This window comes from Kogia breviceps, chromosome 19, assembly GCF_026419965.1.
Source record: "Kogia breviceps isolate mKogBre1 chromosome 19, mKogBre1 haplotype 1, whole genome shotgun sequence".
Classification (NCBI taxonomy): domain Eukaryota; kingdom Metazoa; phylum Chordata; class Mammalia; order Artiodactyla; family Physeteridae; genus Kogia; species Kogia breviceps.
This window is the reverse complement of record NC_081328.1, coordinates 5,492,357-5,508,627: the sequence shown is the minus strand read 5'-3', so window position 1 is coordinate 5,508,627 and position 16,271 is coordinate 5,492,357. Positions and strand designations below refer to the sequence as shown.

General features: G+C 44.4%; 1 protein-coding gene across 1 annotated transcript in view; it reads left to right on the top strand.

The window, feature by feature from the left end:
• The window catches only part of DNAH9 (dynein axonemal heavy chain 9), a 263,407-nt gene that overhangs the window by 32,681 nt on the left and 214,455 nt on the right, over positions 1-16,271 (top strand). Inside the window, 6 exon segments of the mRNA XM_067021483.1 lie at positions 55-205; positions 2,941-3,055; positions 7,122-7,190; positions 8,949-9,075; positions 12,538-12,793; positions 13,492-13,733. Coding sequence (XP_066877584.1) covers positions 55-205; positions 2,941-3,055; positions 7,122-7,190; positions 8,949-9,075; positions 12,538-12,793; positions 13,492-13,733 — 960 coding nt within the window.

Genomic DNA, 16,271 nt, shown 5'->3' with positions numbered 1-16,271 from the left:
CCTTGGAAAAGTTGAATCTGTGACTTTTTCCCTTCTTTTCTGCCTTCTCTGTAGCTGCTAGACATAGCGGGAAGCCTCCTGGAGAGACCAGTGGTAGCACGGGGCACGTCTGATAAATACCTGGTGCTCCTTTGCGTGTTCAGCGAGGACCTGGATGCCGTGACGATGATCTACAGTCAGCGTGTGCAGGAGGAGGTGGAGCGTGGTAAGCTTTTGAACGGGGGACATCTGTTACCAGAAAGGGGTGCCACTCTTCTGTATCTCTTACACATCTGCTGTGAATCCAGGGCATTCTCCAAGAGCACAGCCTGCTTGCTTGAAATTTTAGACTTGGGTGATTGAAGAGTTCACTGAACTGTGCACTTGCCTGTGTCTAGGGCAGGACCGGCAGACTGACCCAGAGCAGTGAAGTCCTGACCACCGCCTCGGGTCGGCTTAGACCTCCGCGTGATGTGTGAGTTGACCCTCAATCAGTGTCGCCACGCTGATTAATCTTTAACATACCTCAATTCCACGGTAGATGTGTACATTCCTGCGAAAAGGTTCTTCTCCCTTCCAATGCCTTATGAACCATGCTTTTGGAAGGAGGGACCAGCAGGAGCCTGACAAAGGGCAGGAACACACTGAGGTTATTGTGATTCTTAGATGACCTGTCTTGTCTGTTGGAAAGTCAAACACAAGTTCAGTTCAGCTTTGCAAATGTTTCTTGAGGCCTTGCTATATGCAGGGTAAATTTGTGGGCACCGCATGCAGAGGCAGGCCAGGGTAAGGGAGAGAATAATTAATCCTAACAGGTGGTTCTTCAAGGAACGCGATTGGCATGAACAGAGTTATAAAGAACTGTAGCAAAACAAGATGAATTGGGCTGGGAGGTGGGAGGAAGAGTTTATGGAGATGGTGGCCTTGAGCTGGACCCTGAAAGATGGAGAGATGGACAGCCAGGGAGAAGAGGCAATGGTCTTGGATGCAAAGGCAGGAAAGGGTGTGGAAGGTGACCAGTCAGACCTGCCTGAGCCAAATAAGGTATATAGAGGGAGATCAGGTCAGCCATCGAGTTTGGAGCCAGGTCATGAAGTGCTCTGAGTGCCCTATTAGGGAATCTGGAATTCATCATAAAGGCAACGGGAAATTTTCAAAAGTTTTTAAGTAATGGCGTAACAGGACCACTATTTCTATAAACAGGTTTCACAGTGAGGTCATTAAGAATGGCTTCCACTTAGGAAGTCATCCCAGAAAAGTCTGTTGGCCTCAGCTTTATGAGGGACCATCCTCCTGACTTCTGACAGTGGGATGCAGAGTTTGAAAACTCAGACACCTTCAGATGCATATTGAATTTCTGTTGTGCATAACAAATTATCACAACCTTAGTGGGTTAAAACAACATCCATCTTTGAGCTCACAGTTGTGTAGGTCTTCAGCCCAGTTTGGTGTGCCTGCATTCTTCTCTCAGAGAATCTCAAGGCTGAAATCAGTCAACTGGGCCAAGTTCTCATCTGGGGTCACTGGGGAAAAAAATCTACTTCCCAGCTCATTTTTGTTGCTAGAATCCAGTTCCTTGTGACTGCAGGACTGAGGTCTCTCTGTCCTTGTTGGCTATCAGCCAGGGCCTGCTCTCAGAGATTAGAAGCCCTCCCGTCCCTAATCACACAGCCACCCCATCTTCGAGCCAGTAATGGCATGTGGAATCCTTCTCATGCTTCAGATCCCTGACTTCTCCTTCTGCCAATAACCAGAGAAGACTCTTCTCTTCAAGACCTCACCTGATTAAGTCAGGCCCACCCAGGATCATCTCCCATTTGCCATATAATGTAACGTCATCACAGGAGTGATATCTCATCACATTCGGTTTCCATCTATACTTAAAGAGAAGAGACTCATGCAAGGGTGAGGGTCATTGGGTGTCATCTTAGAATTTTGCCTACCATGGAAGCCAAGTAGAAAATGACAGTGTTGGACCTGGGCTGAGTGTAAGGCATCAGGGAGTGGTGGGGTCCATGGTCAACTAAAGGACAGGACCAATATTCAGCTCCTACAGTTAGTTAGGAAGGGGGCTGATGGCTGTCAGATTTCCCAGTTTTATCAGAGAAGCTGGAAACTGAGGTTTTTTTTTTAATGAAGTCTTATCAACAATCAACAATTGTTGATTTTGACAACTGATTATAAGCAAACAAGCCCACTGAATGGACTGAAGTAAGAATATCCAGGCTGTGCTAACTCTGGTCAAGGGCTTCGTAATCCACATGGCCTGTCTCATACATAATCTTACTGAATTCTCACAGAAACCCTGGAAGTTAAGCGAGGAAGATATTATCCCCATTTAATAAATGAAAAACCTAAGGTCCTGAGAGATTAAGTTGTCTGTTTAAGGCAGTGTGTCTTTTTTTTTTTTAACATCTTTATTGGAGTATAATTGCTTTACAATTGTGTGTTAGTTTCTGCTTTATAACAAAGTGAATCAGTTATGTATATATACATATGTTCCAAGGCAGTGTGTCTTAACCCTGACTGTACAATTAGAATTATCCTGAGTGCTTTCTAAAAATACTGATGACAAGGCCCCACGCAGACCAATCAAATCGAACGGCTTGGATGGGGCCCAGGCAGCAGTGTTTCTAGAAGAGCCCCAGGTGACGCTGCTGTGCAGCTGGGTGGAAAGTCACAGGTGTGCAGTCAGAAAGCCGGTGAGTAGCAGAGCTGGCTGGGAACGGCGGTCCTCTGTTGCTGTTGAGCGCTCTTCCCAAGGGCACTCCTCCTTCCCCCTTAGCAGAACTTGGTGATGTCCCGGGAATTTCCATCTCAGCGTAAGCCCAGGGTGACTTGAGCAGGTGGAGGTGGATGAGGCAGAAAGTGCAGTAAGTGGTGGAAGGTGGGGGAGTGTTCGTGGGTAGAGTGGGGCTCAGGCCCGGAGCCTGGCTTCAGTCTGCTGCGCCCTGTCCCCAGGCTTCTCCTCCGTGCATAAGAACATGGCCACTGTGGCCGGGAGGCTCCGCTGGGCGCAGGAGCTGAGGCAGCGCATCCAGGGTCCCTTCGACCACTTCAGACGCGTGACACACCCGTGAGTACCTCGTTCCTGAAAGGCAGGTTTGTTTCAGACTTCTGCTCCCGCTCTGGACTTCGAGTGTTGTAGCAACGCAACTCAGTTACTTGAGGCACAGAAATCATCTTCTTTTCTTTCCATTTCCAGCAATCAACCAGTATCTTAGTCCGTACAGGCTGCTGTAACAGAATACTATAGACAGGGTGACTTAAGAATATCAGAAATCTCTCTCTCACAGTTCTGGAGGCTGGGAAGTCCGAGGTCAAGGTGCTGGCAGATTTGGTGTCTGTTGAAGAGGACCTGCTTCCTGACTCACAGCTGGCTGTCTTCCCACTGTGTCCTCAGATGCGGCAGGAGGGACTCAGCAGCTGTTTGGGGTCTCTTATGTGGGCACTCATCCCGTTCATGAGTGCTCCACCCTCATGACCTAATCACCACCCAAGGTACCACCTTAGGCTTCAACGTATGGATTTGGGGAGGACACAGACATTCAGTTCATAGCAACCAGGTACTACTGGCCAAGCAGTAATGAGAGTGATACGTTTGGATTGAGGAGTGGGTCCCTTGGTGTCAGGTGAGGCTTACTGGACACAAGCTGGCTCCTTTTGCTCCAGAAGAGTCCTCGTTTCCAGGGGAAAATGAGTCAGGGTTTTCAAGCTCTTTGCATTCCTCCACACATCTCCTCTGACACGATGGCTCTTTACTACCGAGGCTGCTGGAGAATAGTGAAGCCCAGCGTTTCCTGAAACGTGGTGTGTGGGCCTCATGTATTAGAAACCCCAGGTGCTAGCTAATGGTGCAGATTACCAGCCCTCACCCCCCACCTACTAAATCCAGATCTCAGGGCAGGGTGGTGCCTGGGATCTGCTTCCTTGGCACACTCTCCCCATGATCCAACGGTGACCAGGTTTGGAAACTATTGGCCTGCCTCACAGCTGAGTCTGGAAGCCAAGCTAGTTAGAGGCATCTGGGCTGCTAGAGCGAGAGAAGAGCTGTTGCGATACCTTGTTGAGGGTGCTGCCTGGGGAAGGGCACGCTTTCTCTGACCCCTCTTTCTAAAGATTCCATCTTGTTGAAAACAGCTGGCTTTGGCAAACACAACATGTTCACAGCAGCATTATTTACAGTGGCCAAGACATGGAAACAACATAAGCGTCCATTGATGGATGAATGGATGAAGATGTGCGAGATATATATATCACATCACATATGTAATGGAATATTATTCAGCTATAAAAAAGAAGGAAATCCTGCCATTTGCAACATGGATGGACCTTGAGGGTATTATGCTAAGTGAAATAAGGCAGAGAGAGAAAGAAATACTATATGGTCTCACTTATATCTGGAATTTGGAAATAAGAAATAAAACCAAACTCATAGTAAAAGAGATCAGATTTGTGGTTATCTGGTTATGGGGGGTGAGGTTTGAGGAGGAGAGTGAGGGAAATGGATGAAGGTCAAATTTACCAACTTCCGGTTAAAAGGTAAATAAATACTGAGGATGTCAAGTACTATGATGGCTGTAGTTAGCACGGCTGCATGGTATATATAAAAGTTGTTAAGTGAGTACATCTTGAAAGTTCTCATCGCAAGGAAAAAGACACATTGTTTTCATTTTTTCTTGTATCTATATGAGATGATGGATGTTAACTAAACGTATTGTGGTGATCATTTTACAGTATATGTAAGTCAAGTCATGTTCTACATCTTAAATTTACACAGTGCTGTATGTCAATTACATTTCAATAAAACTGGAAACAATTTTTTTTAAAAAAAGACTAACCACTGTCAAAGGCCAGAAAGACAGTGAAAGATAGCCAGGTTGTGGTCTGAAGGGAGCCTGCACCACATCACCCCGTGTTGCCAAGAGGAAGAATGACTCAATGTGAGAAATCTCCCTACTGTTGGAGCAAAGCCAAAAATCTAGATTTACTTTAAAACCAGCAAGTATTCCTCTTTTCCTCAAACTCTGTACAAATCAAACAAACGTGCCTGTGAGTCAGACCTGCCCAGTGGGAGATCCATCTGCAGTGTCTGCTCTGTCTGAGCGAACTTTTCGTTGTGCAGGTGAAGAAACTGAGGCAGATAGAAATGAGGTGACCTGCCTGGAATCCAAAGATAGCAAGGACAGAACTGGAACAGGCGTCTGGGTCTCAGGGGTCCTCACCCAGAGCTCTCCCAGGGAACCCTCCTCCCCACAGCTATAGGAAGCTTGGCCCGGAGTCCAGCTGAGCCCCCATCTTCTCAAACCTGCCTCCCAGGGAGGGAGGGAGAAGATATGAGAATGGGCGGGGAGGGTGGCAGGGGTGCTTCTAGGATTGTGGCCTGCTGCGGGAGCTGTCCTGGTCAAGTTCCCTGGAGCAGAGCTGAGGCACGCCTGCAGGGGTTTACAGGGGTGCTCTTGGGACCCGTGCCTGTGAGAGAGCGGGGAGGGATCGGGCAGAGGAGAAGCTGAGCTGCAGCACAGTTTCAAGTAGGCTTCAGCTCATCCGGTGGGGAAGTCTGACCCTTTAGGGTTGCCTGGCCTTTGTACCCCACGTCAGCTGGTCAGTGGAAGTGGGCTGTGGGGCAGGGAGCAGCTTGACCCTGGGTGAGGAGGGCAGCTCTGTTTGGGTGAGGCTGTTCTCAAAGAGGGAGGCAGCTACACTTCAGCCTTCCTGGTGGGGAGATTGGAGGTGGGGGTGGTCCTGAGAGGGTGTCTTGAATGGCACCCCACCACGTCCTCCACAGTTCCCATGGAAGTTCCCGTTCTAAAAATGAATTCACATTCTCGTGTATACTCTGTAATATATTTATGAATTGGTTAGTAAAATGGTTTTGATTTCTTGCCATGAAGTGAAGTAGAACCTGCAGGGAGTTTGATGCACTTATTCCTGTGATTTCTCAAGCCTCCCAGGCAAGTCCCAGGAGCCGAGGTGCAGAAGCCACTCTCTCCTCTAGCCTCCTTCTTTTCCAGATAGAAACTGAGATCTGGGGTCGGGGCTTGTCCTCGCTGTCCTGCAGACACCTCTGCTCCTTCACAAGGAAAGGGGACCGAGCTACTGGGAAAAAACTCCAGGAAATCCAGTGCTTTCTCTGCAGGCATGAGGGCTTAAATCAAAGCTCGAAGCTCGGGGGAGCCTGTGAAGAAACCCTGTGTTGATTTAAAGAGCAAATGGATTTTAAAGAATCTTTGCAATAAGCTGCCTCGTTTTGCTAGCAGAACAAACAAGATCCTCCAACACAGTTAGTGTGAAGGTTTCTGAAAATTACAGATACTTCAACTTTCCCAGGAGCTGGACTCTTCATTTTGTGCTGTAAAGAAGTGTCAAAACCGGGGAGCAGGTGTGGGCAACGATGCCTCCGTGGTCCTCAGTGGACCCAGGAAAGCCTCAGAGTGTGTGTCTGCGCATGTGAGCATACAAGTGTGTGCATGTGTGTGTCTGTGTGCATGTATGTGCGTTTTGTGTGCTCAAGTTTGGGGACATAAGAGGTGGGAGGGAACCTCATACAAACGTGGCAATGAGTAATGAGGCAGAATTTCTCATCATGTGCCCTAGATGGATTTCAGAGAAGGGGGAATATATACATACATATTGTTACGTATATGATGATGTTTGTATATGTGTGTGGTATATATATATATATATATATATATATATATAGCTATTTTCTATATGCATTGTTATATACATATATAATGTTATATAGTTTTTGTTAAAATGTATAACGTTACATAGAGTTTTGTTCTTAAATACAGAAAACTGCAACACCTAGAATTTTTCTTGCATGTCTTAATTTCCCTCCTGGTTTTTGAAGGACTTCATTTTACACGCTCAAGACTGGCTCAGCCTGGGTGAGGGGGTTGGCGGAGCCCTGGCAGGGAAGGGCGGTCCTCCTGTCTCCTGGGCGCTGACTGCATTTGGGAAAGTGCAGATGCCCTCTAGTGGCCGGTGGCAGATGTTCAGGCTCACTTAGGGGCTTTTGGAAACTTGCCGGGGAAGCTATTCAGTGTCGTCTTTATAGGCTGCAGTTTGTTACTCAGATCATTATTTTCACTTCTTCTAATTCGATGCCATTTTTTTCCTCTCTTTTGTTTGGGTAGTTGCATGGAATCTGCCGAAGGAAAGCGCATGGTACAAAAATATGAAGAGATGCTCTCATTGCTGGAAAAGTAAGCAGTTTCCGGGACTGGATCATTCTGCAAATGCAGAGCCCCCACCATGCCCTCTGCAGTTCTGAGGTTGTGCACATTTCTCGGTGGCAGTGAAGTGTCGCTCTGTGTTTTATGTTATAACCACAATATCTGTGAGTACAGTGCTTCAAGGCTTGCAAACAGCAGGTCTCCGGGGAATGCAGCTCTAGTCTGGAAATGAGCACTTTTCCAGTGCAGTTTTGTTGGGAATGTGAACTTGGCAGAGCTAGAAGTGGGGCACTCCTCATGGCACCCCGAGATCAGTGTCATGGAAAATCTCAGCAGCTGCTCGCTAAGCAGAAAGTGACGGTTGGTGCTGCACGAAGAGACGGTAACTTTAAAAAATACTTCCTGCATCCTTTAACAGAGAAAGCATAAGAACGAAGATTTTACATGGGTTCATAGTTGTTCCTTCTTTAAAGCTGCAGTCAGTCTTTGGGGGGAGCAGGGTCCAGACACAGCCTGTGTCTTGCCTCGTAATCTTCTCCGGATTCAGAACAGGAGCACCGTAGACATGATTATGATTATAGTTACGGTCACACTGAGCATTGTGGAGACATCTTAGCTGGCGGCACCTCCACCTGCCAGGTCACCCAAGTTCTCCCCTTTTGACTTCCCAAATATGAGCTTCAAATCTGTCCCCTCCTCTCTGCACCCACCACCCACATTTCACCAGAGACCAGAGCCTCTCGGGCCTGAACTGCTGCAGTGACTTCCTAAGAGGCTCTCTGCTCTGGACCTGTGCCCCTCAGTGCCCGCATTGTCACCAAATCCCCTTTCCTCACATCCCCTGTCTGGGAAGCCTCTCAGTGTCTCCCACCAGCTCCTTACTGTGACCCGAAAAGTGCTCCCTGATGCGGCCTTTGCTTCCCGCTCCAGCCTCGCTCCTTGCCCTCCCCTCCCGCAGTGCACTGTCTACTCACTCTTCCCGGCACACCGTCTGCTGCCCCCCACCTCCACCTCTGTGCAGGCTGCTGCTCCTGCCCAGAGCCCTCGCCGCCCTCGCTGCCCAGCTGCTGCTCATCCTGAGACGCGTCAGGCATCACTCCAGCCCCTCCTCCGTGAGACCCTCCCTGGCATCCTCCTCATCACCCCCACCCACCCGCCTACCTCTGCCCTTCAAAGCCTAATGCCCAGTACATCTGCCTGGGATTGTACTTGCTGCGTCCTCTGTTGACCCGTGGTTGCACCACTGGCTGCGTTTACCAGGGGTTGTTTATTCATCGTTTTATCTCCCAAGCCCAACACATCAATGTGTAATGACTGAACAGTGAATGTCCATGAGCTACGTGAAGATTAGCGTGAGAACAAATCTTACCCGATAACTTCTTCCAGCATTTACTGAGACTAATCACCACTTCCCTTATCCCCCCAAAAGATCGCATGGAGTCTCTCCGTACTCTCCTCTGATTTAAGCTTTGCCACCTTTAGGAAATGAGGGGTTACCTGCAGGAGCTGACTTGCCTGGCTGAGTCAATGACTCTGACTTAAGAATGTATTCACTTATTTTACTAATAGCATCTTCAGTTCATGGGATATATGTATTAAAGATAGATAGATAGATGGTTGGATTAGATAGATAGGTAGCTATAGAGATGTTATATATATACATATATGGCTATGTCATTAATGTTATATATATCTATATATAGAGAGATGTGTCTTCAGTTAATCATTGCCAGGCATTGGGGAGCTGGGAGGGTGCTTATGAGGTGACCGTATCTCTGATCCTCACAGGTATGAGACAAGAATCTATGAGGACTGGTGTCAAACGGTATCAGAGAAGTCACAGTACAACCTTTCCCGGCCACTTCTGAAACGTGATCCAGAGACAAAGCAGATCACTGTCAACTTTAACCCCCAGGTAAGTCCAATGGCAGTAACTTCCTCTTGGTTTCTGAAGAGTTTCATTTAACTCTGCTGATTTCAAAGGCAAAAAAGCTTTCTATAAGAATATGCAAAAGCTGCTCAAAAGAACTTGTACCCTGGATTTCTTTTTTGGGATAAATCTTAAGGTGTAGTGTTTTCTTAAGTTGTCCATTGTTCACATTTTTCTCCAGGGTCAGCCAGTATATTTGCTTTGATTTTGCATAACAGAAAATATTGCAAAATATCACTTGGTACCATAGTGATACCGTTCAGTACCATAGTCAACTGGGCCTACCTTGAATACACACTGCGGGTGAAGGCTGCTGACTAGATGCTAGAGGGCCAACCAAGTGTAAGACCTGGTTCCTGACTTCTAAGAGCGCACAAGCTAGTTAGAAACCAGAATCTCAACATGCAAAAGTCTAGTTTCATTAGGTAGCATATGATAAATCTCCAAGGAGTAGATTTGGAAATGAGACTAGATTATTATTTCTCAACCAAGGCAATTTTATCCCCCAAATGGAAACATTTTTGGTTGTCAAACGTGAAGGGGGTGCCAGTAGCACATGGTGTAAATAGATACAAACTTCCTACAATGAACAGGACAGCACCCCACAGCAAAGAGTTTTTTGTCCAAAACTGTCAATGGTTCTGAGTTGAGAAACCCTGCTTTAAATTACAGAAAGGGTAGAAGACCAGTGTGGGCTGTAGCAGCCATGGAAAGCTTAATGTTGGAGAAAACTATAACCAAAAGCAAGCCCACATCAGGATGTACATCATTCAGCTTAAAAATTGAAGAAAGGTATTGGCCACACCGAGCTAAAGGCAGTCGCCTAGTTCTGTCTTGATGGCATTTTCCACAGGAATGTCACGTAGAAAGAGCTGAAAGTTAAGCTGACAGAATATTTGTTTCTTTTGAGATAATTCCAGTTTAAGTAGAACATCAATTCCCCCTAGAATAAAAGTCAACAAAGGGAGTTGGAGGGTTCGTTTCTTCACTTTGGCAGGACATGAGTCTGTGGTTGAACTCATTAACTCCTTGGAGTAATTTTATCAACATTCGCTTTGAGCAATATTGAATATTAAATGCCCAAAGAGTTGAGTACCTGGATTACCAACTAGGCTGCAGTCCAGATGGTACAATTGTAGTAATTAAGTCCTTGGTGTAAGACAGTATTGAAGATGGGCCCTCGTCTATATGCTCTGAAGACAAGGGCTCTGTCTGCTTCCATATGCAGCACATGGTGGGTGCTTTACAGGTCTTTGTAGGTGATAGAAGGGAAAGGAGGGGGAGAGGAAAGGGGTGAGAAAAGAAAAGGGGAGGGAGATATATACCTAAATTATAATGTGAGTCCGGGGGAGACGACTACAAACACAACAAGTCAGAGAAGGGCTACGAACACCCCTTGGCTTCCAGCCTCAAGCAAAGTGGCAACGGCTACGCTGTGAAGAATGAACAGTAACACATTTGTCACTCTAGAGGGACACGATCAAAGATTTGACCGGGATAAGAATTGTATGGGTTAAAACATATATATATATATATATATATTTAGTAATTTTTAGTATATCAACTAATTTATTTAAATTACTTAAAATTTTCTATGTTGGGCATTTAAATATTTTCTGGTTTTATCCATCTGTATTTCACTGATTCTAGGACACACATGGGTTTTTTATATCTTAATATCTCTGAAAATGGCATGTGTTTATAGTTAAATAAACCACATTTTTTACTTCCTTAGGTGAAATACTAAAATATTTCTGAATCTGACATAAAATAGTACTGACATAAAATTTCTGACATAAAATACTACTGAATCTTACCATTTAATGGCATCTTATAGTTGGATAAAATATGGTATAAATAATGCTACAATAAGCATCTTTAGTTATTATTGTACTGTATTTCTTTGGGATAAATGCCTAGAAAGGGGATTGCTGGGCTAAAGGGTGCTCACATTTTGAGAGTTTTAGTGTTTTTTATCAATTTGTTCTTCAGAAAGATGTAACTCAGGCATTCTCCTGCCAACAAGATATCATTCATTTCTTCAGATCACTTCTAACCTGTTGAACCAAAAAATATGTAATATCTCAATGTTGTTTTAATTTGCATTTATTTGACCACTAGTAAAGTAGAAAGTTTTTCATGTGTTCATTGGACATTTATCTTTCTTCTCCTGTGAATTGCTTATTCGTGTCTGTTGCCCACTTTTGAGTGAAAGTGCTCTCTTTTCCTCTGAATTTGTCAGACTATTTGTGAAATATCTGTCAGATATTAAGAAATCTGCTGCAAATATTTTTATCTGTTGAAGTGTGGCATTTTATTATTTGTATGATATTTTATACATATAAATTTTATCTTTTATTTTCAGGTTGTACATTTGGAATGATCTTCTCCACTTCAATATTATATAAATGGTCCACATTTTTTTCATTTTTTGTTCTCACTTTTTACATTTAAATTTTTAGTGTCCATCTTGTGCTTATTTCAATATAAACTCGGAGGCCAAGGTCATTTCCCTGCTGAAGGCTTAGCATTTGTCTTAACCCTGATAGGGTTGTCTGGGCAGCAACGAAGAGCTGGCCCAGAGCCACTGGAAGGAGAGTTGGGAGTCCAGTCGTCTTGATATGGAGGTGGCAGTGGAGGGGGTGGTGTGAGGAGAACCTGTGGCTTGGTATGTGTTTTGTCATCCGTAACTATATATATATCAGTCCCTTCATCAAGCAAGGGATAAAGAACAGGGTGTCTGGAAGCCCCACCACAGGCCTCTCTGTTTTTTCACGGGACCATATCTGCTTGGCTTTTTCCTTCTGGCCCGGAACTTCAGAGAGGCCGGCGTGACTTCTATTTCCCAGCCTCCTAGTATATCAAAGCACAGAGACGTGCCAGCAAAGAGTTAACGGAAATTAAGGGATATTTCAAATGATTCTATTTAATAATTAAAGTTGTACAACAGGCATCTCCTCTCAACCCTGCCAGTGTCTGTGACTATGTGTCTGAGCTCATTGGGCAGGGACACCAGGAGTCTGAATTTGAGGCTCCACATGCACGTGGGTGGCCCAGACCAGGTGATCCTCCTCCATCCCCTGACCACCCCTCCACGGGACTTGGCTCAGCTGTCAGGAGCCTACTGTTTTCATCATCCACGTGCCCAAAAGCATCAAGGCAGAGCGCCCTCCCCTGCTGTCACTGGTGTCTTCTTTCTCAGGTCTTCCTCTCCTTGCTCTTTGTTTGTGATTTACAGATTCGGTAAACCTTGGTGCTTTCTGATCATCTTCCTTTTGCCTAATACTCAATTTTCCTTCTCAGAGAAGATTTAAGGAACCAGTAGGAGCAGAAGTTGAGAAAGGACCCAGAAGGCCTTTGGGCCCCTGGGGTTTCCCAGTCCTGATCGATACAGCTGCTATTCGCTGCCACTGAACTACAGCCACTTATGTCGATTCTTTTCTCCAGCTGATTTCCGTGCTGAAAGAAATGAGTTATCTTCAACCCCAGCAGATGACACACATCCCTGAGACAGCAGCAGCCATGTTCTCCTCCAGGGAATTCTATCGGCAGCTTGTGGCTAAATTGGAGTTGATGGCAAATTGGTACAACAAGGTTATGAAAACTCTGCTAGAGGTGGAATTTCCATTAGTGCAGGAAGAGCTGCAAAATATCGATCTCTGCCTGAGAGCTGCAGAGGAGACTCTGAGCTGGAAAACAGAAGGTAACAGGAGACCACCTGGGGTCTGGGGAAAAGGTTGGGAGTCAAGATTCTAATAAAGTTGGTAGAACCTCACTTCATTCCCTGGTTAATCTGATTTGGGTTTGAAGCACGAGTCTGTCCTCTCAGATATGTGCCTGACATAGAGAAGACAAGGAGGAACGGCGTCTCTCTTCTGCCTCCTCTGCGTGCCTGGGAGGTTTAGACAGCTTTGCTGCCACGCTCTAGGGAATTTTCCGGAACTCTCTCACAGTCTCCAGCATATACTGGGCACTCCATGGAGGAGGATTTTTACTATATTATCATTGTTACTTACTTTTCTTAACTGGACCATAAACATCTTAAATGAGGGAACTATGCATTTACTTTTCTTGTATCCTCCAGCACAGTTCAATAAACTTGCATTGATTGATTAACATGTACAGGGCACCATGTGTAGGACTGTGAGGAGAATATGAAATATAGGGGACGTGACCCCCTACCTTCAAAGAACTCATAACCAAGCCCATAACCAGGGTCATGGTAAGGGGTGGCTTTTTGTTACAACTAGGAAGGAAAAGGCTCTGAGGATTACAAACTAACCTGTGCAGAAAAGTCTTATAAAACCCACAGGTATTAAATCCCTATGTTTCATAGCAACCAGACCTTTCGCTCTACCACTGTAAGCTATTTCAACTAATTCTGTCTCTTTTGGGGAACAGGCATTTGGGATTATGTCATTCAGATCACCAGTAGTATTCATGATCTTGAACAAAGAGTTCAGAAAACGAAAGACAACGTGGAAGAGATTCGAAACATCGTGAAAACATGGGCGTCGCCAATATTTAAGAGAAAAGATGGGGAAAAGGAATGCCTTCTCTCTATGGATGATCAGCATGATCGAATGGAAAAATATTACAGTCTTATCAAAGAATCTGGCTTTAAGATTCATGCCCTCGTGCAGGTAATAACCAGCCTCTCAGACACACATACCACCAGTACAGGGAAAGCATCAGGAAGTGTGTTTGGGTGCTAGAAGTGATTTGGAAATTAGCACAATCAATAGATGCTGTGTCTTCTGCAGTCAGGGATAGAAGTTAAAACTGATAGCAAAAGAGCTAAAACTAATGGATGGGGGAGCATGTCCAGTCACATTCTGGTGTGAGTGTGTCAAAGTTCATACGACCTTAATAGTGACACCACTTAGCTGTCACATGACTTAACATCCCGCACCAAACCCCTAGGGGGTAGAAGGAGATGCCAAAGACAGAATTCTAGTTTATCCACTGCACTAACCACCCCGAACTCGTCCACACAACCTAGTGTGGCCCTGCAGCAGCATCCTCATAACCTAGCTCTGCAGAGCCTGGAGATACGCAAGATGACTGTGGTGTCCCTAATGCGCTGGGTAAAGAGAAGGAAAAATGCGGGGTTGCCCTTCATGCAGGAAGGCTCTGCCCTGTGTTGTGATCAGAGCAAACCTTGTGTCTCATCATCCAGGACTGGACGAGGGAAAAGAGCTATAAATGGCCACCAGCTCCAGCCCTACTGAAGCAGCCGTGGGACAGTTCTCCTGGGCTGATCTCATGCACAGAGTCACTAATGAATCACAGTTGTTATCTTCGGGTTTTCTGTGGGTTGAAACACAATAAAATGTACTTTTGACCTTCTAAATTTTCTTTATCTGTTTTCTAGCTTATTAATTTCTGTTCTTTATCATTTCTTTCTAGTTAATTTGGGGTTAGTTTGCTTCTTTTTGTCTAGCCTATAAGGGTTGAGACTTAGAGTATTGATTTCAAGCCTTTCTTCCTTTCTAATGCAAGCATTTGATGATATAAATTTCCCTCTTAGCGGTGCTTCAGTTGCAACCACAAATTTGATCTGCCTCATTTTCATTATCATTCAGTTTTAATTACTTTTCTCTTGCGATTTGTTCTTTAACTCAGTGGTTGTTTAGAAGTATGTTGTTTAATTTCCACATATTTAGGTTGTCTCTGGATAGTTTAATGAAATTGTTATCTAGTTTAATTCCATTATAGGCAGAGAAAATACTCTGTAAGATTTCAGTTGTTTAGAATTCATCAAATCTTGTTCTATGACCTAGAATATGGTCTATGTTATTGGATGTTCCTTGTGCGATTCTTCCATTGTTGGGTGTGATGTTCTATAAAATATCAATTAGTTCAAAGTGGTTGGTAGTACTATTCAGATCGTCTATATGATTTCTGTTTTTTTGGCTATTTGTTCTACCAGTTACTGAAGCTAGAATGTTACAATCTCCACCTATGATTTTGGATTTGTCTATTTTATCTTTTAGTTCTTTCAGATTTTTCATCAAGTATTTGAAGCTCTGTTAGTAGGTACAAACACATTTATAATTACTGTAACTTCCTGATGAATTGACCATTTTATCACTATGAAGTTATTTTTATTTTTAATAATATTCTCTTGTCTTGAAGTCTTTTTTTCTGATAATTCTATATTGCCTTTTTCTTCCAGATCCACTATTCCTACTTTTTGCATTGTCCATCTTTTTCCACCCTTTCACATCCAACCTATTTGCTTCTTTGGATTCAAATTTCTTCTCTTATAGACAGCATATAGTAGAAACTTACTTTTCTACATCTAACAACTTTGCCTGTTAATTGAAATGTTTAGGTCATTACACTTAATGTAATTATTGATATGGTTGGATTTAGCACCACTGTTTTGCTATTTGTTTTCCATTGGCTTCACCCCTTTTATGTTCCTCTGCTCTTCCTTTCCCACCTTCTTGTTATTAATTGTATATTTTCTAGTATTCTATTTTCATTTCTCAATTGGCATTTCAGCTTTACCTTGTTGCATCACATTTGCAGTGGTTGTTCTAAGTTTTAGTAGGTCTCTTGAACTAGTCACAATCTACTTAGAGTTTTCTCATGAAATATAGGAACCTAACAACAATTCAAACCACCCAGCCATCTTTTTTTTTTTTTTTTTTTTTTTTTTTTTTGCAGTACGCGGGCCTCTCACTGTTGTGGCCTCTCCCATTGCGGAGCACAGGCTCCGGATGCGCAGGCTCGGCAGCCATGGCTCACAGGCCCAGCCGCTCCGTGGCATGTGGGATCTTCCCGGACCGGGGCACGAACCCATGTCCCCTGCAACGGCAGGCGGACTCTCAACCACTGCGCCACCAGGGAAGCCCCCAGCCATCTTTTATAGTGTTGGTGTGTGTGCATGTGTGTGTATGTGTGTGTGTATAATATACCCCACAACAGAGTATTATAATTTTTTGTTTTAAAAGCTTTGGGGAAAATATTTATAGAGTTTTGTATTTACCCACATAGTCACCATTTCCAGATTTGCTTTTCCTTTCTGTAGAACTAAGTTACCGTCTATGGTCATTTCTCTTCAGCCAGAAGAACTTCGTCTAGTATGTCTTGCAGTTTAGGTCTGCTGATGACACAGTCTTTCAGTTTTTGTTTATCTTAAAATGTCCTTATTTCACCTTTGTTTTTGAAGA